The 26,380-nt window shown below is 39.7% G+C and overlaps 1 protein-coding gene across 5 annotated transcripts in view; it reads right to left on the reverse strand.

Moving 5' to 3' along the window:
* The window catches only part of MME (membrane metalloendopeptidase), a 91,574-nt gene extending 70,776 nt beyond the window's left edge, over positions 1-20,798 (reverse strand). The window contains exons 1-3 of one of the 5 annotated variants that reach the window (XM_082394361.1): positions 20,689-20,798; positions 15,524-15,693; positions 14,757-14,792 (exon numbers count right to left, since the gene is read on the reverse strand). In XM_082394361.1, the coding sequence (XP_082250487.1) occupies positions 14,757-14,792; positions 15,524-15,683 (196 nt within the window). In that variant the 5' untranslated portion in view covers positions 15,684-15,693; positions 20,689-20,798. The other 4 variants (XM_082394364.1, XM_082394363.1, XM_082394360.1 and 1 more) reach the window with 4 other exon arrangements.
* Positions 20,799-26,380: the final 5,582 nt, after the last annotated feature.

Raw genomic sequence — 26,380 nt, forward strand, 5'->3', positions numbered from 1 at the left:
GTACACCCTTTACCCACAGCAACGATTCTAATTCCAACACCTTGCACAATGACTAGTTCATAACAGACACTGCAAAAGAATCCTTCATTCTCAATTAAGTCTTCTGTTAGGAAATTATCACCACCTGTTATTTAAAAGCCATACTTTTACTTTATCAGATCTTAAAATATTTTGATACTCGTTTCTTTTGCCTGTTACTACACTCGAATAAAAATGGCTTTTATTGTTCATTTAAAGTCAGATAGGCAGTATCTGAAAAATTTTGAACTTTCAACACTTAATTAGATTTTCTTATATTTAAATAAAAGAAGACAAAAAACTGATTCCTCCCTCCTTAAGTTTTTTAAATTAATAGGTGTGGTTGGCTGATGGTTGAGGGAAAAGCTGGATCCTTGGCTTTCTGTGTTGGCATACAACATTAGTGAGTCGTTTCTTCCTCAGCAAATGAAGAAACATTTTTCTTCCATATAAAATGTGTGTCATGTACATAAACTGGGCTCAGGTAGAAGTAGTCTGAGCCAATCCAGTGAGACTGAATCCTATTTTAGATAGACTACAAGGAATCAGCGACAGAGGAAGTTCCTGGCTAAGAGCAGTGGAGAGAAGCTACACAGGGGCAAGAAGCAGCAGGCAGCTGTGATGAGGGAGCGCTACCCAGCAGATGGTGTGTGGTGATCCAAGAAAGTTCTTCAGGCAAAAGGCAATGACGGCTTCCCTGGTGGCGCAGTGGTTAAGAATCCGCCTGCCAAGGCAGGGGACACGGGTTCGAGCCCTGGTCCAGGAAGATCCCGCATGCCGCAGAGCAACTGAGCCCATGCGCCACAACTACTGAGCCTGCACTCTAGAGCCCGCGAGCCACAACTACTGAGCCCACGTGCCACAACTACTGAAGCCCGCGCACCGCAACTAGAGAAAGCCCGCACGCAGCAACGAAGACCCAACGCAGCCAAAGATAAAAATAAATAAATTTATTTTAAAAAAAAGGCAATGAGGTTAAGAACTAAGCTGGTTTTCAGTCCCAGAAGACAGGGAAGAAAAAGCAGAAACTCAATTTCCATAGCTAGGGAATGAGCCAGAAGTGAGGTCCCAAGGGACAAGGTAGGAACCCGCTCACTAGAGCTGGGGTCAGAGGCAGCTCACCAGACGTGAGACTGACTGGAGATGGAGCCAGAGTCGCTGACCTTGCTCTTAGTAAGGGCCTGGGCCTGGAATGGGGCTGATCCTGCAACAAGGGCCTTCATGGAACTCAACCAGTTTGTCAGCTTTGCAAATCTTCCCACTTCTTTTCTTTGTTTTAATTTTATTACATAGTTGTTGAAATACATCATGTAAAGTTTCATAGCATCTATAGCTGCTAACTTATATTCTCTTTTAAAGATTCATATTTGCATGGATACGAGTTTAACGGGACTTTCAAGGTTTCACTTGTGCCATTTCTTCTCACACATTGTCATTTCCTTGCTACAGAATATTATATACACAGGGCTTTGAGAAATATTCTGTTCAGTTAATGACTTTTCATATATTGCTTTTTTATTTGATTCACTTAAATATAATTACATTATTTCTCTGAACAAATATAATTATTAATACTTTGTTTCTTGGCTTCTAAGTTAGTGAAATCATTAATTGCTATATACATGTGTTCAGGGATAATGAATTCATTTTGGCTTCAGACTGGCAGAGGTATCAGAAACATCCTAATTTCACTCAATTAATTTCATTATACCAGAAAATTAAGCCCCTAGATTTTACAAAAACTTTCTTTCCTGGAAGTATTTTTAAATAACTACTAGATCCTCAAGCACATCTTATTATAAGTCTTTAATGATTTGGGAGTTCTTTAAATAAGAATTTCTTGGAAGTTCAAGAAAGCCTTGATTAACAAAGGGAACTACTTAAAAGATATGGCCTAAGCCATCTTCACCATTTTATAGTTGGCTTGCTTGTTTTTGCTTTAAGCATCAAGCACAAAGAAACAGATACACTGCTGGCTACTGGTTACCTGCTAATTGATTTCAGTTTGACTTCCTAATCCTTTAGTCTGTGCTGTGGACCAAACCCCTTTTTATTCGTTTCAAGCTAAGGTACCTACTGTCAGACTTCTCTGGATTGAAAAGTTTTTTTAAAAAGACATGTGGTATCTGAAATGTGATAATTCGGTTTGGACATTTTTTTTTTCTTTTAATTTTGAAGGAAGATCGTGCCTCTGAAAAATGTTTAAACAAACATTTTGTTTTGAGATAAGAACTCACTGATTCACTTGGAGTTTTTATCTAGGTTGGTGAAAAAATAAATAAAAATGAATTCATGAGTAATTCTAATTCCATCAAACGGAGTTCCCGCACAACATGCCAGACAGGCAGCCCTCCAGGGTCTCCTTTTACCGGCTGCTGTTGATCCACTGGAGTGATATTATCACATGTGACAACAAAGAAGTCGAAAACCCTACCCCGTGTGGACTAATGTCTAGATCGGGTGGCACATACTATGATTCTAGAATCTGACTCTTGTCAGCAAACATTTCCCTCCATTCAGAAGGGTATCTCCTACAAACCTACCTCTAGAGAATGAAAGAAAGGGCTTTGGGTTGTATGAGGAAACAGGATTAGAAGAGCATTTCTAGAGTCATCTTGGGCAAGAAGGCATGATTTATTAAGCCCTGAGCCTGCTCATGGATACTCCCTTCAGCTCTCTGATTTAAGGGAAACCCTCTCCCCTGAAGCTCTCTCTCCCCCAGCACTCTGCACACTGAAAAACAAAACCAGTCTTCTTCTATCACTCTATGCAGCCTCCAAATCATTCCCCTCCACTGTGTTTATTTAGGTTTCTGCCAGCTGACCATCCCCACCCACCTCATCTACTTTATCTCTGTCATCCACTAACTTCCTAGACATTCATCTTTGTTTATTAAAGACTCAACAGCTCGCTCAGTCTTCCCTTCCACGAACGTTCTACCATCTTCCCAAGTAACATCAGGGACTATGCAGACAATCTCTGCTACTCTCTGGCTTAAGAATTTCTTAACCTTAGACACTCTCATGACCTTCACCTCCATTCCACATCTGTACCTGCATTTTCATGGTCCTAATGTTGCTATCACCAAGAATAGTTCTACCTTTGAAATCTTCAACTTGAGTAACCTACACTTTGGCCTTCCCATCCTTAGAAGTTCTTTCATTTCTTTATTCCCTCTGCACCTGCTCTTCTACTTTACTGAGAATTCTCACTTCATGCTCACCCTGTTCTTCCTTTGTCTTTCTTTTACCTTCTATCCAGCCTACATCCTGTGGTGTCATCATTTAAACCATCAACCCAGCAAAGTATTTCATTCCCTCGCCCCTGCAAATGAGCCTACCCTGAATCTTCCCAGCTGCCTACCTTTTCCCTTCCAACTCTAGGCTAAGATATTTAAGAAAGTTTTTTACAGATGTATTGATTGACTTTTTTATTGCAAGCTCCTTATGAGCAGGGACTTTGTGTTGTTCACTTCTGCATCTGCAGCAACTAGAACAGTACTCAGTAAATATCTGTGGAAGATATCACCTGTGAGGCTAGGAAAACCCCATAACTTCCTGGTTTAATGCCATTTCAAATTATGGCCTTCAGCTTCAACAGGGCCATCAGTTCTGTGCACAGCCCTTCTACATGGTCCTGCTTAGCCTTCCCTCCCACTCCATACACTGGCCCTTTCCAGCCTTCAATACCCTTACTTCCTCGTACACAGAGAAAACTGAAGTAACTGGATGCTGAGCCACATGGCTTCCCGTCCTTCTCAGCCTCTAACCGTACTGGCATGCACACTATCATTGCTGCTTTCCCCCTGGTAAGAGAGGAAGAGGGGGTCCTCCTCTGCTTAAGAGTGGTCCTGCCATCTTTTCTCCAGATATATCCTCTCTTACATCCCCAGGAACAAGATCCATCAACTTTCCCATCTTCCAATGGAATCTCCAACCTCTTCCTTTCTGCCTTCATTTCTTGTCCTACTCAACCTCTCAGCTGCATTTAACTTCAGTGATCAGACTCTGATTTTTAACAGACTCTCTAACTCTTGCTTCAGTGATTTTACACTTTACTGATTTTCCTTGTACCTCCTTGCCTACTCCTCTTCAGTTTCTTTTAAAAAATCTCCATTCCTTCCTGGGAAATCTCAACCACCTCACCCCTACGCTGATGACTCCTGAATCCTTGTCTCCAACCTTGACTTTCCTGAACTTCGCCACACAGAAGACTCACCAGTATCTTAACTCTACACTGTCTCAAAGGGAACTTTTCGCTGCATGGGCCCCAGCCTATTATCCAACCAGCTCTTCCTCTGTGTTCCCTGGCTCAGTGACTTGCAACACTTACCACCTAGTTTCTCAAGCCAGAAACTTGAGTTCCATTTCATTCACTTCTTTTTCACAACCTCACATATTTACATAAACACTATGCCTTATAAATTCTACCTCCTAAATATTTCTCAAATCCATCTATTCTCTCCACCCTGTTACCATCAAATCCAGGCAACCATTAGCTCTCATCCAGATTAAGTGCGCAGTAGCCCTATTCCTTGCCCAGAGTCATTCTTTAGGTACAGTCAGTGATCCTTCTCAACAATTCTGATCAAGTCATGTTTCATTGAAAACCCTTCCTTCTGTAACTTCCCATTGCTATTAGGAAGGCTCAAACACTTTACCACAGACTGCAAGATTCAGTTTCTGCCTATCTCTTGTGCCAGCACTCAAACACCCTTCTCACCCCCACCCTCACATCCACATTCATGCCTGCTGTGACTCAGCCCTATAGCCATTCTTCCAGTTCTTCAACCTTGCTAAGCTCTCCCTCATACCCGGGACCCAGAAATAGTATTCCCTTGTGTGGGAATACTTTGTCTCCACTTCACCAAGTCTGCGCTAGCCAGCAGGCAAGCTTGAATACGCCCCACCTCTGCTTAAAATCCTTTAGATGCTCCCCATAACATATTTATTCATTTTCTATAGACTTGAAGAGGAATTATAACCCAGCGCATTTCGCATTACACTCCAGCCATCATGAACCACTTGCAGATCCTACACTCACCCAGCCTTTGCATGCATCCTGCATCCAGCCTGGGCACATGCTGCCCTCTGCTCCACTGGCCTGGCAACCTCCGAGTGGCCTTCTGAACTAGCAGGTGACATTTCCTCTGGCGAATGCTTTCCTGGCCCTGTTAGTTACAATCACTCTAGCTGCCAATCTATAATGACTGATGTGGTTTAGGCGCCCTGTTCTCAGAGTGCCTGCAGCACACTGCTTCTCTCTGCCTTAGCACTTACCCAAACCGTACGGTAATTTTGTTTATTGGTCTGTCATGCTGACCAGACTGTCACTTTCCTGAGGGCAGGGTTTATCTCAGTTCATACTCCCAGTGTCTAGAAAAGTGCTCAATGTTTAGAAGGTGCACAATTAATGATTTTGAGAAATATAAAAAAATGATCGAAGGAATAGATGAATGGATGAGGAAAGACATTGTTCTCTATGAAAACATCCGTGCCCGCTTTCTACTGGGGAAATTCAGGGGGACAGTCCAGGTTCAGCTTCTCCATTATTAGTAGAAAAACAGGCCTAGTGACCTTCCGCTCTGACTTAGTTTTTACTGAGCAGCACAGTCTGAAATTGCACCTGTTAAAGCAACCAGTTGGTTAACATATACCTTCTTTTAAAAATGCAAATGTCCAGGGAATTCCTACATATCTTAATGTCAATTTATTTACTTAAATTCCTTTCCCCCAACACTTATCAGAGACCACTCCGCTGAAGGAATTGGAACTCTGCGTGTCAGAGAGGAGGGAGGTCTGGCATGGGTATATTTTAAAAGCTTCCCCAATTATCCTAATAAGCAGCCACAGTGGGGAATCACTAGTCTTCCGCGCTTCTCAAACTTTACTGTGCACTCTCCTCTCCTGGGGGCTTTACTAAAAATGCAGCTGCAGATTCAATAGGTCTGAGGTGGGGCCTGAGAATTTGCATTTTTGCAAGTTCCCAGCTGATGCTGATGGTACAGTAGACCACGCTTTGAATAACAAGAATCTAGTTATTCTCCTCTTACCTCAGGCCTCTGGCTTATTTACTTTTAGGGGTTAATCACTGGGGAGGGAAGGGCTAACAGTGAATGTCTGCAAGGGTGAGCACAGAATAGCTACGTGTTCAAATCAAGTTGTGCTTGACTGGCTTTACAGAAAACAAACAAAAAAAAGCGTTTTGCTTTACAGGAAACATGGATCCAAGTGCCCATTTCTGATTGTGTTCATTTTACAGTTCATTCACAGGCTGAACTGTCACTCCCTGTGCTAAGATAGAGCACAGTAGTCAAGGAAAATGTTAATAAGAGATGACACATTTTTACCCGAGACTATCTAAAATGTACTACTCTCTCTCTCTCTCTCTCTCTCTCTCTCTCTCTCCCTCCACCCCCTACCCTCTCTCTATTTTTGGCTACACCTTCCACTTAAAAAATATATTGACTGCCTTCTTTTGATTCTCACTAAATAGCTTTTTTTTTTCTCAATAAATAGCTTTAAATAGCGCATCTGTAACTTTCATGAAAGAACACATTAGATGGGCTATATCTGTGCATTATACCTGTGGTGCATCTCCTTGAAGGATGCATAACGTGAAATAGGCTGTCATTAATCTTTGCTGTTTCTCTGTAAAATAAGACACTTTTAATTTCAATTTTGTAGATAAGGAAAATGAAATGCAGAGAGCTAAACTGACTTAATTAAGATCGCATACTAACAACACAGGATGTGGCCTGAACTTACATCTTAGTTCTACCATGCTGTTGGCTTAGTGGAAAAAAAAGCTGTAATCTTTCAAAAGATTGTGCCTTAATTATTCATAACACTTGCATCTCTTTGAAATAAAGTTTACTATTTAACCGCCTTGCTCCTGCACATATCTATTGTTGGAATTTATCTATATTCTAGTCATCTAATTATTAACCTACATTGTTCATAAAAGAATTCAAAGTGGCCTTACAGGGATACAGGAAATAAAATCAAATACATTAGCTGAGAAAGAAAGAGGAGGGCAGGAATAATGCTAATGAATCAAGTGTATACAAAGATTATAATTATAGGTTAAAAACAAATCTCTTGACACACTCATAGTCAAGGTGAAAAATTTCATAGAACCCTTATGAAAAACCAACACATTTTCCCAGAAGCATGATAATCCCCAGTAACTACTTTGTGGTAGACCCAGTATTCTGCCTTTGATTTAGAGATGACGGGTCCACCTGGCCCTACCATACCACATATATCTCTCACTTCCTCTGAAAGTGAAACTCCAGCACATGCAAACAATGCTTCCAATGTCTAATTCCGAAATAATTTCAACTTCCTAGTTGATTTACAATTTCCACAGACTTTTCATCAATATAACACTAATATGATCAAATAATAGGTACTCACTCAAACTGAGAAGCTTGTTATTTAGTGACTTGGTAGGCATTGAAAACTACACATAATCACTTTGAATTGTGGAAACAGGAATCAACGGACTCAACATTTAATTACAATAACAAGCATAAGATCAAAACAGAAGATAATTACTTACAAATGGACACTGGAGAGATGGGAAAAAAAGGGATAAGGGTGATTTTGTTGCTTTTTATCCGCATACCATAAAATTCACCCAATGACTTTTAATACATTTATACAGCTGTGCAACGATCACCACAATCCAATTTAGAAAAATTCCATCACCCCAAAAGGTTTCCTTGTGCCCATTTGCAGGAATCCCTGCTCCACTCCCAGGCCCTAGGCAATAGCTATTCTACTTTCTGCCTCTATAGTTTTACCTTTTCTGTAAATTCATATAAATGAAATTATATAATATGCAGGTTTTATTATTGTCTGACTTATTTTACTTAGTATAACATTCTTGAGGTTCCTTATTGTTGCATGTATCATAGTTTGTTCCTTTTTGCTGTTGTGTAGTATTCCCGTTTATAGCCATACCATATTTTGTTTATTCACCTATTGAGGGGTATTTGGGTTGTTTCCATGTTTTGGCTTCTATGAATAATGCTGTAATTTAAAAATCACATGAAATCCCTTTGAGGACATGTATTTTCATTTTTCTTAGGTAAATACCTAGGAGTGAAATTGTTGGGTTGTATGGAAAATGTATGTTTAATTTTCCACATAAATTGCCAAATGTTTTCCAAAATGGTTTTTATATATCGCATTGGGATGTACTGAAATATTTTACATTCCCACCCGCTATGTATGATAGTTCTAACCTCCACATCCTCACCAACACTTGGTATTGTCTATCTTTTTTATTATAGCCCTTCTAGTGGGTATGGGGTGAGGGCGTTTTGAACAAAGAAAATTTATTCCAGTTTTCAGTCACTCAGAAATCGGATCAAAACAACTAACCCCCACCCCAGAATTTCCTTTTCTGAATGATCTCAGAGAACAAAATTTTTCAAGATTCAAAGGCTTGTGTAACTTTCCCCTTATAGGCGTTTTAACGCTTTATTTTTCAATTTCCCTTTAAAAATCTATTAATATTATTAACTGGAGTTTCATATTATATCAAAGGCTTATTGGGAAGCACCTTGCTACACCATGGATTTTGGCAAGCAGGACAAAGCAAGGCCCTTCAACTGCAGAGGGGTCCTCCCATATTTCTCAGTCTACAATGTTGAATATAAAGCTGGAGTCCTCACTCCCCCCACCCCCACAAGCTGGAGTTTATATCCACTCCTTTACGCACAGGTAATGTTCGCAGCTGTAAAATAAACCTTAAGATTCCAAATAAGCTTATCAGGCATCGCTAATTTTCTTTCCCTTTAACCACTTAGTCCAACTCATCTATGTTTTCAATACCTCGACCTTGCACTAAAAAAAGATGGTGCACTACTGCTTAAAATCTACCCAGAAGGTAAAAAAAAAAAAAAAAAAGTTACATATGTATTTATCACATCACTGATTCCCTTTCTTGGAAAGGATGTGATTGACAGATGCTAATTTTGACCGGAGAATTTTTGAAGCAAGTATTGCTACACAATTGTCAGGAGAATGGTGTCAGGGAAGCCGCCCAAAGCAAATTGCCACATGCCACGTTTAAATTAACAAAGGTGTGCTTCAGCAGCCTTTCCACTAAGATGCCGGCTGCGTTCTTATTGCCTGAAGGATTTTTTCAAGCTAAATTACATAATGAAATAGCCTCATCTCCCACTCTGAAAGGCTGTTACATGCCTGGCAGCCCTCAAGAGTCAGTCTGTGGTCTTTCCTGTACTCATCCAGTTGTGTCATTTTTCTTCGTGGAGGCTTCTGGGATGTTAACAGGCAAGAAAGGAGGGACCATGGCCCACAGCAATGCAGAGATTCCTTGTTGCTGCCAGGAAAAGGCCAGCTGGTAACAAGATACTTCACTTAGGGCACTACCAGGATCTGGCCCTTGAAGAAATGATCAGATATTTGGAAGGTTCATTTACTTCAAGGGTTACAGCTCAAGCCACACAAAAGTGATTATAAATCAGAATATGAATACATAATCTCACCAAGCTTAACATATCTTTCAAGTGAACAGAATGCCTCCTTTCCTTGTATTAATATTTAAATACTCATCAAAAGTTTGCTTGATGAGTAGAGAATTAAAGTAAAGGAAATGGATAGTTATGAGAGGTTTCATCCAGGTCCTGACGCTCCACAAACCTGTCCCTCAGGGCTGCCACAATTGTGCAGTGTACAACCTGCACAACTGTACAGATGGTCTTGCTCTCTCTTGAGAACTGTATTGCTCATGTACCTTAACTTGGTTTCTCTATCCCCTGGAGAGTTTAGGACTACACTGCTAATGTTTGCTTCTTTAAACCCCTCAATTCCATGTTGTGTTCGATGTACTAAAATCACTGATAAAGCTGATCGCTGTTCTCAGTAAAGTAGCTTGTTTCTTGGTCAAAGAGATATTCATTCTCCTCCTTCTTAGTCTGTATTTAATTATTTCAACTCTCTGAGAGTCATCATATGTCCTTAGTAAAGTAGCTTGTTTCTTGGTCAAAGAGATGTTCATTCTCTTCCTTCTTAGTCTGTATTTAATTATTTCAACTCTCTGAGAGTCATCATATGTCCTTAGTAAAGTAGCTTGTTTCTTGGTCAAAGAGATATTCATTCTCTTCCTTCTTAGTCTGTATTTAATTATTTCAACTCTCTGAGAGTCATCTTATGTCCTTTCGTTCCAAGTTCTAGCATGAGCGGAGGCAATCTGCTCTCAAATACTGTATGTACAGGCATAGAGTATTAAAAGTTTGATAGACTCCTGGTCTCCTTTGAGGCAACAGGGAAAAGTGGTCATGAATACAGGTTCTGGAGTCAGGCTGCCTGGAGTGCAATCCTAGCTCAAGTTTGTTCATCTGTAAAAGGAATGTATAATGGTACCTACCTCACAAGGTCATTATGAGGATCAAACGTAAACTGCTTACAATAGTGTCAGACACATAAACATTCAGTAAGTGTTAGCTATTATTATTCTATTTTATCTTCTATTTTTACTTTATTATATTCTATTAATATTCTCCTGTATTGTTATACCCCTCTATTAACCTATTTAACATTTCTTCCTTATCATTGTATGTTACATACCTCAATTTAGTAATAAAACACTAGTTTAGCAAGAAACACTATGTGTGTGTTTTAACTCTTCAAAGACAGCCCCCAAATAAAAGAACTATGGAAGGGTGTATTATTAGTTCCCTATTGCTGCTACAAAACATGGCCACAAACGGTGACTTAAAACAACACAAATTTATTATCTTATGGCTCTAGGGGTCAACAGGGCTGCATTCCTTCTGGATGCTCTAGGGAAGAACCATTCCTTTCCCTTTCCAGCTTCTAGAGACTGCACACATTCCCTGGCTCTTGGCTGTATTACTCCAAACTTGGCTTCCTCTGCTTCTGTTGTTACATTTTTCTCTCTGATTCTGACCCTCCTGTTTCCTTCCCCTTATAAGAACCTTGTGATCACATAAGATAATTCAGGATAATCTCCCCAATATCCTTAACTTAATAATCATCTTTGTAAAGTACCTTTGGCCTTATAAGGTAACATATTCATAATATCCAGGGATAGGAAGTGGACATCTTTAGGGAGGCATTATTCTGTCTACCACAAAGGGAAAAGCATTAGATGATCTCTTGAGATTATTTAAGCCAGTGGTACCCAAGTGGAGATGATACTGCTGCCCCAAGGAGACATTTGGCAATGTCTGGAGATACTTTTTGGTTGTCACAGCTGGGAGAAGGTGCTGCTAGTCACCTAGTGGGTAGAGGCCAAGGATGCTGTTAAACATCCTACCATGCACAGAGCTGCCCCCTTCCCCATAACAAAGAATTATCCAGCCCAAAATGTCAACAGTGATGAAGCTGAGAAACCCTGATTTAAAGTATATGATTCCTTGAAATCTTAGTAAGGTTGCAATGCAATGGAAGCCAGTTTCAGGATTTAGATTTACACAGAGACGTTTGAGAAATCACATCCAAGCTCTATAATTCCATGTTTTTAACAATCTTATATAGTAAATAAGAGATGAATAGTATTACTCATACTTTAACAGTAGGGTTTTGAACACTGCCTTAACTTGTTATTTGTTAAGAAGTGCTTGTTTCATTTTAGGTCCGGTGTAATCTTTCACAGGGATGCATTTTTTATACAGGCAAGTTAATTTAAAGTATGTATTGTAAACAGCATTTTATGTATATTACAAATATTTAAATTTGTAGAGGTTCAGATTTAAAGGACCCAACACCAAACAAATTTCAAGATGATCCACAGCTTTCTGCAATATTCTATTTTTGCCTTGGTGTGGCTTGACCTCCATCCCTTGACTTCAAAGGATCAAAGACAGAAGTACACTTGCCATGACTTTCCCTTCCATGAGGAGAAAGATTTCAGCTAAAACCAACTTTCACTTGAAATAAGCACCTTGGGTATCAATACCTAACTTTTCCAATTCTCAACAATTTCTGTGCTCAGGTTTGAATTCTCCCAATCTTTTAAAGTAATCTATAGAATTGCTGGTAGGAGACTTCATATTTTTTTCAACTTCTTTTTTTCTGTCTTTCTTTTCTTTCCATCCACGCCACTCTTTCACTCTCTCCCTTTTTTTTCTGTCCAAGATTTCCCCTAGAGTTTTCTTAATCTGAAGCAACTTCTAAAAGCAATAGTTATGTTTTCTGTGGCAGAAAATATTTTCTAACCAGTAGAGGACTCGTGTGTGTGTGTGTGTGTGTGTGTGTGTGTGTGTATGTGTAGGGCGTGAAAACTTTATCCATAAGAGTGAGTTTCATCATTTTCCCCCCAGGGAGGAATAGTAACTACGAATATGAAAGTATTCTAGCAGCTTGTGAACCAACAGAGCAGAATGAAGAAAAACACACAGCTATTCAGCAACATTGTTTACCACTGAAGCTATTTCTATTGTATACATTTCTCTGCCAAGATATAGTTCTGTGAGGTGCTTTTTACATTTGGTATGATTTCTAAACTACAATTAAAGGATACAGTTTAAATACATTTTAATGAGTTAAGCCTTGCCAACCAGTATAAAAAAAAGCCAAAGCCATACCTCTAAACATTAAGTCACATGTAGGATTCCAGATTCCAAATGTCATATTGCTCCTTGGGTGGGTACCACTAAAGGAACCTGCTCAGATCTCTGGGGTACAATCACCTGTAGGATTTTACAAAGATATGCCTACCTAGTCAAAGGATCTAGTTTCTTCAAAAATAAAATCCAAGAAAAAAGAGTGAGAGGGAGAAAAATCTGAGACAACCTACAGATTAAGAGACTTAATAGATGCATCAAGTGTATTGAGGACTGAGAAACTTAGAGATAATTAGAGGGCAACACATAAGTGGGAGTTACTCAAAACAGAATAGCATGAGCATATAATAGGGCAGCTGGTAGAGAGAAAGGAGAGGTAGGATTTAGGGAGAAGCAAATGGTAACTTTGACAACTTGGGTGCATACCAACTCTGGCACAGAGACCCTGGGCATCTCCCAGCCAAGGCACCTGTGCAGCCATTTCCCTGAGGAATAAAGAAACTTCTTTTGTTTCTGGGAAGGCCCTTGGATGGGAAAGTGCATGTTATTACACTGAGGAGCAAATGGCTGGTATCCCAAGCAGGTCTCCCTCAAGCTACCCACATCATGTCCCAGAGTGTACATGTGCACTTGAGATGCAGTGGGGGGAAAAAAAAGGCAAAAAGCAATACAGAAAAACAAAGAGCACATACATACTAAGGACATTAGACTATAACCTAGAATCCTAAAATATTTTCCCATTACTATTTTGCAAAGGTCAGTGAATAACAAAAACCCAGATAAGACAGTCCAACAGAAAATGGTTAAAAATCATTTGGGACAGATTATTTCTTGGAAGAAATGTAGGCATCAGAAAGGAAGTTTAGAATCTCTTGTCAAAGGGCATAAATACTGTGTTCATATCCAAGGTGCTATGCCAGCTACCACCTTTCTTCTCCTTGTCAAAATGTTCTTCTTTTCTTCACCACATTCTAATCGATGTGACTTCTATAGCTCCATACACTTCTCTGTTCCCTTCTCTGACTTTTCTTTTCCCTCTACTCTAATTCTTGATGTCTTCTTAAGTTCAGCTCTTACACTTCTTCTACTTTTAGGAACTCAAATATTCCCAAGGCTTCAGCTATCACCCCTTGGCTGACAGATCCTAAATTCACTCGATCTCTACTTTCTTGCTGTCTATCTCCACTTGGATGTTACCCCTGACTTAGATGCAATAGGTCTAAATCCACATTAATCACAGTCTTCCCTAAAACAAACTTACGTCGTAACTTTGTTATTTCTGTGTGAGCTGCCACAGTCTCCCGAGTCCCTTGAGGTTTCAAAGTTGGTGTCATTTTCAAAGTATTCATATCCTTCATTTAGCAAGTCAGTGCTATTGAGCCATCCCATTGTTCCTCACATTGCCTCATAGCTCTTTCACCTCACCGCAGGCAGCCCTCCTAAGCTCACACCTGGATTACAGAAGCAGCCCCTACCTGCCCTCCCTCCCTAGCTTCTCACTCAATCCACCCAGCCTAGCATTCCCAGAATCATCTTCCAACTTTTGCCTTAACGAGTGATCTGTTCAGGAAAACATCCTTTTCTCTTTTTCTACAAAATCAAGGCTAAACATGAATTTCCAAAGCTCTCCATAACATGTCCCTATCTATCATGCCTCCATTTGCACTGCTTCTCTACACAATTTATTCCTGTTCTTTCTCCTAGTTTGGAATTCCCTCTTCTGTATCTCCACTTCCAAATCCTAGCCCTGCTTCAAGACCCCTCCCAAATCTAACTTCTCCACCTTGCTTTACAGGACTATATGTCACTCCCTTTTTCATTCTTACCCCTCTAATGATCTGCATTGAGAATTTTAGCACTTAATGATATGATGCGTGCCATTTCAAGTGCTGATTTTCTTTCTCCAATTACATGGCAAGCTCCATAAAGCTACAGATATAGTTCTCCATCTCTACCCTACCATAAACTCTGGGGTTGAAAAGAGTGAATTCTTTTTTGGAATGAATAAATTAACAAATCTACTACTTAAGTATATTTTGATGTTCTTTGACTATTAATTAATGACCTATAACAAATAAAAATATACACAAAGCAAATATAGAGATCTATTAGCATTTGATTTTTAAATGTTAGACATTAATTATAAAACTATTAAATTTAAAAACTATCTTCTTACCTGATTTTATGCAGTCTGATGACTTGCAAATACCGTCTAGAAAAAGGAGGATATATGCATAAATATTTGCAATACACATATTCTTTTTCCCTACCTTTTGTTCTTTTATAGACGCTCAATTAAATAATCAATTCCTTAAAGCAAGAACTAAAACCTAAGTATTATATATCATTGACAGTAGTTAGAAGAAAATATAGAGGAATAAAATAAGCAAATCCTAAATTTAAAATTTTTTAAATGAAGGAAAAAAATGTATTTCTTATATCATCCCTGACCACTAAGCTCTAGGTCTATTAAGTTGAAACATCAGTTGTTTTAGTCTGGTAATCATTTTTTTTTCCATGAATGAACCCATCTTTTCTAATCCTTATTGTGAAAAACTTCTAAGGCTCAAATTAGACCTCTTAAATTCTTGTAAAGCCATTTCGAATTTCAATGACACAACAAAAGTTGACTAACTGAAGTTGGCCATAAAACTGTGAATACTTTCATCAAGTAAAATTATACATTAGAATCTTCATAAAATACATATGAGTGCACTAAACATATTTGGCAATTAATAACTTAGCTCAAGCATAAAAGACATTGTACTTTAGTCAAAGTTAGTTGTTCTGGCATACTGATGTTACATTTTATAAATGAATCTTTATATCACCATCTTTAAGTGTCTCTTTCCTTAACACATTGTTTAATAGATGGGAAAAACCTAAGATGAAGATTTCACTGTCTTCTGCATGTTTGTGGGCACAGGTGTGTGAGTAACTCACCATCATAGGTTGCATAGAGAGCTATCATTGTCACTGCAATGACGGTAAGGAGCAGGACAAGGACGGAGAGACTCATCTCCAGTGGGGTCCATCGCTGTTTCTTCTTTGGCTTTGGAGTGTTGATATCAGTTATATCCATCTGACTTTCCGATCTGCCCATTACCTAAAGTCTGAAAAAAAAAAAAAACACATTAAAAAATTAAAAAAAACTAATCATAATAAATTAATCAATAGATAAAAAGAAGAGATCTATATACAATTTTCTAAATGCTTAATGTGGCTGAATAAAGTAAAAGGTTAACTCATTTTAAATTAGAAATAAAAGTTTTTTGCTGAAAGTCAAAGTTTTGATTCTGAAAGCAAAGAGTATATAGTCACATAAGTTAGACAGATCCTGGTCACAATCTTTTGGATTTTTTTGACATATCACTGAAGATCCAAGCAAAATCAGACAAGGAAACTCAGTTAAATACTCACGGAGGATTCCTTCAGCAGTTCATAAGCAAAATAACTTCTGTACCATCATTAAGGAAAGTTTTAAACTCATCCTTCTGAACTTTGTACAACATCAAAGGTGAATTTTATAGTTTGCTCCACTGGCTTCCTTTATAAGCTTAGAAATCAATGACTAATGCTTCGAGGTTTTGACTAAGCAATAATTTTAAATATGAGTACAGATAAAAACAAAAAGGAACAAACACTTGTAGTAGTTTTTTTTTTTTCATCTTAAAAACATCTTTTATTTTACAGTTCAAAATTACAACAACTGCTAATATGGGTATCTATTAACTGGTTAGACAACATTTTGAAAATGGTCACTCACTGGACCAAAAGTCATGGTTTACAATCTGGGATGAAAGATACTAACCGTAAGTACTGTTTCTTTGTACAACTGAAGAAGAAGAAAATATGATTAAAAAAATTCAACCTTCCAGGTCAGGATTACAGTTAAGATACTTAACTTGTTTTTAAATTAATAATATTAATACTTCTGCTAATAATAGCCGATATTTACTGAGTACTTCCCATGTGTCACTCACAGTTCTTGGTGCTTTGCATGTACTAATTCACTGAATCTTTGTAAGGCGGATTTGAATATTCCAGTTCTATACCTTAGGATAGTGGGGCACAGAAAAGCCAGGTAACTTGCCAGAAGCTACACAAGTAAGTACACATTTACAATGAACACATTTCAAAGAATACAATTACAAAGAACACATTTTGAAAGAAAATTGCATCATCATACAATGTTAGCTACTTTAAACCTTATTGCAGAAGTCTAGGGGGCAAAATTAAGGGGATATTAGCCTAAATATTAGATTTCATTATGTTTCTTTTAGAGGTCTAGTGACTCTTTATCAGCCATTCACCAAAGCTTAGAACACACAAGTTCAATTTTTCTGCCTGACTGTAGAAAAGAGCATCGTAAACTAACAGATTAGCTGTTTATAGCTTGATGCAAATTAAGCATATAATGTAGTTCCTAGATGAAGTGACTGCTCAGAGATGCTCTCATAGCTAGAAATCTTTGTTGAATACACATAATTTTCTGAGAGTGTGTTTTGTGGAAACTGAGGCGTTTCGTAGAAACGAATTCTACGTTTGAAGTATGGCCTGGGTGATCAGGCCATCAGTTATCAGCAGATAACTAGGAATTTAATTTCCCCAGTGAGTTATTAATAAGTGAGCCACAACTGGACTTTAAAGTTCTGGATACAAAGTCTTAAGCATGTTGTCCCCGGCATTACATGAGGCTATAACCAAGGACAGACTATCAAATAAAAATATTTTATTAGACCATGAAAACCATGTCTGCTCAATAAAAGTGGAATGTAGTGTACCTGAATGTTAAAATGTCTTAATGGTTATATGACTCATGTTGGCTTAGTCTCACAGCCTCTTTCTTGGGTTATGAATGTGGAATTGCATTGATAGTAGTCCTTGGATTTTTAATAGGGGAGGTGGGTGGGGAAAGAAAAGATGGAAACACACTTAAAGCTTGGACACCATACAGAGAGGTAAACAATAAAGAATAATTTTCCCGCTTCTCCCAGATGAATTCAAGACTGACTTCAAGAACATCTGAATATTAATCACATTTGCTTGAGTATTTCCACTTCCTGAGTATTTCTCCCCCTGCTCTAATAATATTTCAGAAAACAATCTAGAGAAATGTTCTCCTGATATATTAATAATATGACCCACTTCTCTTTTTAGTTCTTTCTTAGAAAAAACAATTAGTTTCTCTAGTAAAATCTAGGGCCAGGAACCAGGGCAGCCACGGGTTAAACTGAAGCTGCTCATTGGCGCCACCAGGTTTCCACCATGCAGGAAAACTAGTAGGCAGGTATGTCTTTCTCCTTTCTGGGTTACTTTTCCCTGGCGTCTACTTCTTACCCTTGAGATTGGGGTACTGAGGCAGCTGGGCTCTTAATGGTTCTGCACCTTAGACAGCAGAAATTGTTACAGGGAGAAATGAAGGCAGTGACTGAAGCTGTTTAGTCCTTATACCTGAATCAAAATAATATCATCTTTGAATCACTTGCAAACTCTCCATCTGCCCCTCCTATAAACGTCCTGCAAATTTTCAGTCTTTTGCTCCTAAGATGCACTTTTCAACAGCAATGACCAAAGCAGAAATGAGGCAAGTTTAACCTCCTAATTAACTTTGTCATTCATTTCCAGTAATTCCAATTGATTCCCTATTTTCTTTTAAGAAAATAGGGGTCAGAATCTTGAACCTCAGGGAAAAACATATCACCATCCCTCAGATACTTGGATGTCCAATGCAACCACACCCAACCCCATTTTAGAGATGGGGGGAAAGGAGGCAATTATACAAAAGAATACAAAAATTATAAAGTCGATACTTGTAGTCCCATATAAAGCAGGATATGCCAAAACATACCTACATCCTTAAAGTATTCCAACTCAATTGGAGATATATTGGAAAGTTCAAGCCAAAAAGTAGACACTTCCGCAAGAGAGGATAGAGGATTAGGACATCTACCTTAACAAGAATACTGCAAACTTCAGCTTGACAACATCTCCAAAAGAATAAAAGATTTTTTTGCCTAAGTAGAAACTGAGTTTCAAAGCAATATACAGCAGCAATTTTTATACCAGTTGAGTGTACACATTACTTTATCACATCGTCAAATCAAAGAACCCAGAGGATAACTGGTTTGTTGAAAAGTCTATAAACCAAAACAATGTTCATCTTCACAACACATTAGTACATTAACATTTCTGCAAGTCTCTGAGGTTACTCAATGCAATTACAGTTTGTATTATGGAAACTGAGGTACAGGAAGCAAGAGAAAGAAGTTCCACCTATAATGGATATAATCTACAAAAGTACTGAATCACTATGCTATACACCTGAAACTAACACAATATTTAAAATCAACTGTACTTCAATTCAAAAACTACAGAGAGAAACAGGTTCCATATTTAGACGATAGCTGCAAATTTGAGGAGGCACATGTGGTAGAGGTATCACCTCCTTGTTTCTCCAGACAAGGAAAACTTGTAGGTGTTTCCCGGATCTGATATACGGAGTTCTGAACGCAAAGCCCCAAACACATTACTCCCATGTGCAGTGTAGCTATACAACAAAAGACACAGCATGGAGTCCAAGAAACTGTCGGACAGTTTTTTTAAAGTGCTGGAACCCAGCAATAATGCCAGCTAGATGCCTTCATAGGCGGTTTGTGGACTAGTAGCTTCCAAATGCTGACACTGCAAATCGAGGTACTTCTTTTCAGTTTAATAAAATTACCATTTGCATCGTATATGGGGGGAGGAGTAAACTTGATCAAGCAGCTAAAGAGAACAGCTTGGGACTTCCCTGGTGGTGCAGTGGTTAAAAATCCGCCTGCCAATGCAGGGGACAGGGGTTCGAGCCCTGGTCCGGGAAGATCCCACATGCCGCGAAGCAATTAAGCCCGTCCCGTACAACTACTGAGCCTGCGCTCTAGAGCCCGCGAGCTGCAACTACTGAGCCCGCGAGCCTGTGCTCCACAACGAGAGAAAGCCTGCGCGCAGCAAGGAAGACCCAACTCAGCCAAAAAATAAATAAATTTATTTAAAAATAAATAAATAAATAAAGAGAATACTTCAGTTGCAATTACTCTTTTGTTCAAATAATACAAATAGGTTAAGACCGATTAAGGAAACTTTCATCTGCAAAAGAACTCCCACCACCACTCCCACCAACCAACCCTCGAGATTCAAGCACTCTCAGCATAAATTATGTAAGAGGAAACTATGGTTTAAAGCAAGATGAAGAGGTAGGATAATGAAAAGATCTTCAGGGTAGGGAAAGTAAAAATAGAAAAGTGAGTTACAAATGAGAAGAAAATCTGACAGAAACCAAAATGAAAACAAACCTTACTTTAAAAAACAAACAAAAAACAAAAACAAACAAACAAACAGAAACAGTGTCTTTACAGCGGAATGGCAAATTCCCAGCCCCCAAATCAGCCAGGCTGCAATTTCGTAGCGCTGATCTCAGTAACCAGACATAACTCTCCGAGGCAGAGGCTGCAGGAAGCTATGGAAATGAACCTGAACAGTCGACCTGACATCACTTGCAGAGCCCTCGTCCAGGTCACCCTCTCTAACCCCAGTCCCTCACTCTTCAAGTCTCAGTTGCAGCTTCTTCCCAGGGCACGCCTCCCTCGCCCACGGCCGCGGGGTCCCGGGCGCTCTGATCGCGCCGGACCTGAGCCGCGGACCCTGCTCCGTGCGCCTCCCAGGCAGCCGCTCCGCGCGGCCGCCGCTCCCCTCCGGCTCCCGTCCCAACGGCTCCCACCGCCCCCGGGGGAGATCTCGCGCCCTTTGGACCCATCTCCCCCCAGCTCCCAGGTGCCAGCTCGCTTTCCCGGGACTCACCCGTGGGATTCGGGAGAAGTTGGAGGCTGCTGAGCAGACACGTCCCGACCAATGAGCGCACGGGGTCGGCGGGCGGCGGGGAGCGCCGCAGAGCGCTGGTCGGTCGGTGCGTCCGCCCAGGCGCGTCCGGAGCAGCGCGGGCTCCTGGCGGCGGGCGGCGGCGCCGAGCCCAGGCCGGACTCCGGGGAGGTTCCGGACCCGTCTCGGCCCGGGCCCGGGGGCGACGCGGAACCCGGGCATCCCTCGGACCCGCACCCGGAGAGACTCACCGTGGTCTCTCAGCAGATCCCGCGCCGGGAGTCGGGCGGCTTCTCCCGCCTGCGCTGGGTCCAGCTTCGCCACTTGCACATCTCCGCGCCCCGCGCGTCTCGGCGCTCTCACCACCCCCCCCCCCACCCCGCCTCGCCACTGCAGGACCAGCGAGAGGAGCAGTTCCCTGGGTGACCTGAAGGTTTCCGCTAGGTCTCCCAAATCCTGTCACATCCTGTGAGGGGGCCGGGGCCGGGGGTGGGGGTGTGAGAAAGCCCCCCCCACGCCCGTCCCCCACCTCACCCTTCCCCAAAGGGCTTTGCCAAACATTCTTGGAATTGCTTAGCTTCGGGGCTTTCAAGAAAATACACTGCCTCTTCGAGATTCTGTAGTGCTGATACGGGTTCTATTTCTCTCTCTAATGGACCTGAGACAAAAACATTTCTCACACTCTTCTTTCCCCTCTTCCTCGCTCCTTTTCCTCCCTTCAGCGAAGCTTCCTTCCTTTTTCAGTTTTTCTTTATTTTTTCTCTCCTTGCTTTCTGGTTTTTTTCTTTCATTCTTTTCTTGTGCTCCCTCCCTCCTTTTTTCCTTCTCTCCTTACGTTCCTTTTCCCCCTCCCTTTTGCTTACCCTCTCTTCTCTTTCTTGCCTTCCTTTCTTTTTCTTGGTGATGTTCAGAGCTACATTCTGTACTGAAACTCTCCACTCCCATCTTCTGACTCTAGGGAATCTTGTAACGTGCGTACCTGAGGGACTGGAATGGGGAGTGAGAAAGTCAGAGAAAAATAAGCTCAAGTGTGTCTGCTCTACCTACTAAAATTAGCTATAATGTGTCTGCTGGACCCTTGTCATTTTAATGCAGTCAAGCAGCACACCATTTTCATGTAAGACATGTGATTCCTTTTCAAGGGCGTAAAAAACAAGAAAATACTTTTTGCACAAAGGCGATTCCTTTATAAAAGCTGTTTTTAGCAGCTATAAACTCAGAAGAACTAAACCTCTTCTAATTTTTTTTTTTTTTTGCTTCCATGATTTTTGATTCAATGAATCAATGCCAAGTATATAAGTAGCTTTAACATTGATCCACTTTTCCTTATATATTTGCAAACACACACACACACACACACACACACACACACACACACACACACACACACACACACACACACACCCTGGGGAATTCATAGGGAAATACAGGTGGGTTTTCCTGAACATGCAATTGCTATTTTTTTTTTTTTTTTTTTTAATTTTATAGCTACTTTATTTATTTATTTTATTTATTTATTTATTTATTTTTGGCTGTGTTGGGTCCTCGGCTCGTGCGAGGGCTTTCTCCAGTTACGGCAAGTCGGGGCCACTCTTCATCGCGGGGCGGGGACCGCTCTTCATCGCGTTGCGCGGGCCCTTCACCATCGCGGCCCCTCCCGCTGCGGGGCACAGGCTCCAGACGCCCAGGCTCAGTAATTGTGGTTCACGGGCCCAGCCGCTCCGCGGCATGTGGGATCCTCCCAGGCCAGGGCCCGAACCCGTGTCCCCTGCACTAGCAGGCAGACTCCCAACCACTGCGCCACCAGGGAAGCCCGCAATTGCTATTTTTAACATCAAAATGATGCAGTGCTTGAGAGAAGTCCCTTTGCACTGACAAATTTTGCATCCTTTTTATAGTAGAGAAAGTTGAAAAGCAAGGAGAAAAAGTGGTACTTGCTAATGAAAGGGTAAATGGAATACAGTGGAGAGACATTAAGAAAAAGTTAAAACAATCATTAAATAATTAGATTAATATAGCAAAATCAAAAATGAAACAGGAGGGAAGGGGGTTAGGGCACAACCTTTAAAAGAATGACATAGCCACAGTACATGATGAAAACTAGTGAGAACCAACTGGATCCAAGATGGCAGAAGATTTGACTTTCAGTAGACTTTGAGCCTCATCATATGTTCATTGTAATACATTAGCATAAGCTAAATGACACACCCACCAGTGCCATGACAGTTTTGAGGTCAACCATAAAAGGTCAAAAAGTGGGCAGTGGCCCAATTCCTGGAACTCCCCACCCCTTCCCCAAAATAGTTGGAATAATCCTACTCATTAGCCTATAAAATTATCCAGCCCATTAAAAACTAACCACCCCATATTTCAAGGCCTCTTGCTTCTTGCCTTCCTAGATGGCCCATGCTCTGTCTGTGGTGTCTCTAAATTAATCCACTTTTTACCTACCACTTCGTCTCTGAATTCTTTCGCGACGAAGAAAGAACCTTAAATTCACTGGCAACAAAATTACTCTCCTCATATCTCTATTATTTACTCTTTCTTGGTGCATGGTGCAGACACTACTTAATCCTCACAGTATTACAGTATGGATGTAAATACCCCACAAATAAGCATAAGGAGCTCTTCTAAGTTAAAACTACCGGGAATTTGAATCCAGTTCATTTTGACTCAAATGCTGAGTTACTGTTATCCTCACTTTATAGAAAATATTGAAGCATAGAAAGGTGATTTACTCAAATTCAATCTGTGAGAAATCTAGATTTTCTAACACTCCAGTACTTAATTTTTATTACTTTTCAGCTAAATCACCAAAATGTTATTTCAAACTTACATAATTAACAATAAATTAAAATGAGCTAGAAAAGTTTTTTCTTTTTTTCATGTAGCCAGTCCTTAGTTTCTTCATAAGGAGCCATGTTCATTAAAAATTTAATACATTTCTTCTGATTAACATAAGGATGAAAGTTTGTGGTAGAGGGGGAATGCCTTGGCCAGAATAATCACCAAATTTGCATATCAACAGGAAATGCAAGTAAAACTTATAGGCTTGGTCTTAACATTTCTGTTTAAACTTTTCAAGCTAGGTTCTGTTTTCAAATTTGCACAAAATTTTTAAACAGAAAAAGTTCCTTTGGAAGGTAATATTTATCCTTGCAGTTCAGGAATATCTTATTTCCAGTAGAAACTAAGGTAGTCTGATTTGTTTATAGTGCCTCTAATCTTAGAGCTGAAAGATGAAAACAAAATTAATTCATTTAAATTTTCTTAAAAATTAAAGATTAGCTAATAAAAACTTTTCAGACTATTCAGGTATGAGCATATATCATATTTATCTATCTTATTGTAAAATTTAAAAAAAACCCTGCAGGAATCCAATTCAAAGATTCACTCTTGATAAGGGTATTTCATAGGGGAAAAGAATGGATATAGATTATACAGCTAACGAAAATCAAAGTGTAAAGTTATTTTTAGAATGAGACTTTCACCTGTTAGCAAGTGTGTGTTTCCTACAAGAAGTCTCAATCTTATTAAAGTTCCCCAGAAATTTAAGGGTTTTATCAAAAATGCTAAATCTCTTCCCAGAAGGAGGTTATGTAAACTGAAAAAATTTCTCTTTTAACGGATCTAATAAGGAGGCACCAGATAATGAAACTCAGAAAACTGAGGTTTGCAGAGGTTGTCCAAAGGCATGCCGTTTGGTGAGTTACAGGGATGGAGGAGAAAATGTTAGGGAACTGCTGACTGAAACTGCCCGCCTAGGCCAGGCATGGTAATAACCGCTTGTATAAGTTGTTTTACAACAGGAGGTCACGATAAGGAACACAGTGCTGCTGCTGAAAACTAACTTGGAGAATTCGGGAGAGGCCAAAAGGAGAAAGATGTCAGCCCATAATATGTCCCACCAACGTCCCAGAAATCCTTGTGCTGGAAACCATGCTGTCTGAGAAATTCTCACGCACTGCCAGGGAGGGCCTTGAATCAGGCCAAATATGGGCACGGGCAAGATGATTGGCCAGAGACAACCCGGAAAGTAACCCCATTACCATAAAATGTGAGACTGCAAGCCACGTGGCAGAGCAGTTCTCCTGGGTTCCCTTACCCTGCTGCTCTCCACCTGTGTGCCCTTTCCCAATAAAGTCTTTGGCTTTGTCAGCACATGTTTCTCCTCAGACAATTCATTTCCAAGTGTTAGACAAGAGCCCACTCTCGGACCCTGGAAGGGGTCCCCCTTTTGGTAACAACAGTAGTCCTCCTGGCTGCCATGCATAAGTTATTAAGAGTGGAATGCATTGGTTCTAGAAAGATGCAGAGTAGATCCTTAAAAGCTGTACTTGTATGCAACACTTACAAATGCTTGATAAAGTATTTTTTAAAGCCCCTTTAAATGCACCATTGAGCCAGCAAGAAAGGGAAGGAAAACATGAGAAGCCAAAAAATGGAGAGCTAGGAATCCAGAAAGGCATTTGAGTGATGAAGATGGTGCTGCCCTAGGGACATTTACCTATCTCAGGAGGCCTTGTCAAACCTAGGTGACCTAGAGCTTCAATTTTAACACAACTTGTGACTTCTTACAAAACCTAGTCCAGAGCAAGGTGAAAGTCAGGTCAGAGATTCCTACATAAAGCGGAGACTACTGAAAAGAAACATCTGCAGTGAAGAGGTGAACTAGAAAAAAGAAAAAACTCAAATCCCATTTCCACTCTTTCCCACTCCCCAAACATAAATATATTTGCTTTTTTAGCCTCTACTTCAGGCAGGCAAATTTATACCAAAAAGCTTCCGGTGAAAATTCATGATCAGACCAGACTTCAGATGGATGTAGGGCTGAGATTTATATTAATTGTGCGACCTGAAAATTCCCAAGTTAAAAAATTATAGTACAGTGGTCCCATCTAGACTGTGCCAAACAAAAATTGAGAGAATTATTGCCACCTGACTCTCACTAAAGGAACTTGTTGAGAATGAATTTGTGAAACAAAATAATACTAGATAGAAAATCTGATATGCAAGAAGGACTGGTAAGCAAACAGTAACAATATAGGTAAATCTAAGAAAACACTGACTAAAAAAAATGTATGGGGGAAAAGGTCAACTAAAATACTGGACAATGGTGATTGTAACTTGGGAAGGTGTTAATTAAGTTAAAGCACTCTAATATAATGATAATGATACTGATTAATTTTAGACTTTATTAAATTAATTATACATGTAAACATTACTAGTGTAACCACCAAAAAAATAGGAATAGAGTGTATAAGGTCAAATTTTGCATAAGGAAAAAAACTAGAATTAAATAAAAAGCAATCTAAATGAAGATAAGGAAAGAGAAAAAATGAAATATTAGAAATAAGATGGTAGAAATAAATCCAAATATATTAATTACAATAAATATAATTGGATCCAATTCTCCAGTTAGAGGACAAAGATTGTGATACAACAAATAAACAAAATCCAGCTATCTTCTGTTTGAGACACCCCTATAACATAATAATATAGAATGGTTGAAGCAAACTGATGGAAAAAAGATATGTCAAACAAATATGAACCAAAAGAGAGCTGGTGTAGTGTAGCTATATTGTAATCAGACAAAATAAAATTTACCAAAAAAGACAGTAATCAGTTCAGAAGGGTGATACAATTCTAAACTTGGTTACATCCAATAGCATAAAGTTGAACTGTGTACTATAAAAAATAACAGAAGAACTGCAAGAGGAAACTAATAATTCACCATGATAATGGGTGATTTTAATACACTGTTCACAATATTTGATAAACCATGTGCACAAATCAGTAATGATACAGAAGATCTGAATAACAATACTAAAAGCTTGTCTAATGGAAATGTATTGAACATTTTACCCAAGAATTGGAGAACACACATTTTTAAAGCATCCATTGAATATTTATAAACATTGATTATATACCAAGCCATTAAAC

The sequence above is a fragment of the Balaenoptera borealis genome (genome assembly GCF_965194805.1).
Source record: "Balaenoptera borealis genome assembly, chromosome: 5".
NCBI classification, from domain to species: domain Eukaryota; kingdom Metazoa; phylum Chordata; class Mammalia; order Artiodactyla; family Balaenopteridae; genus Balaenoptera; species Balaenoptera borealis.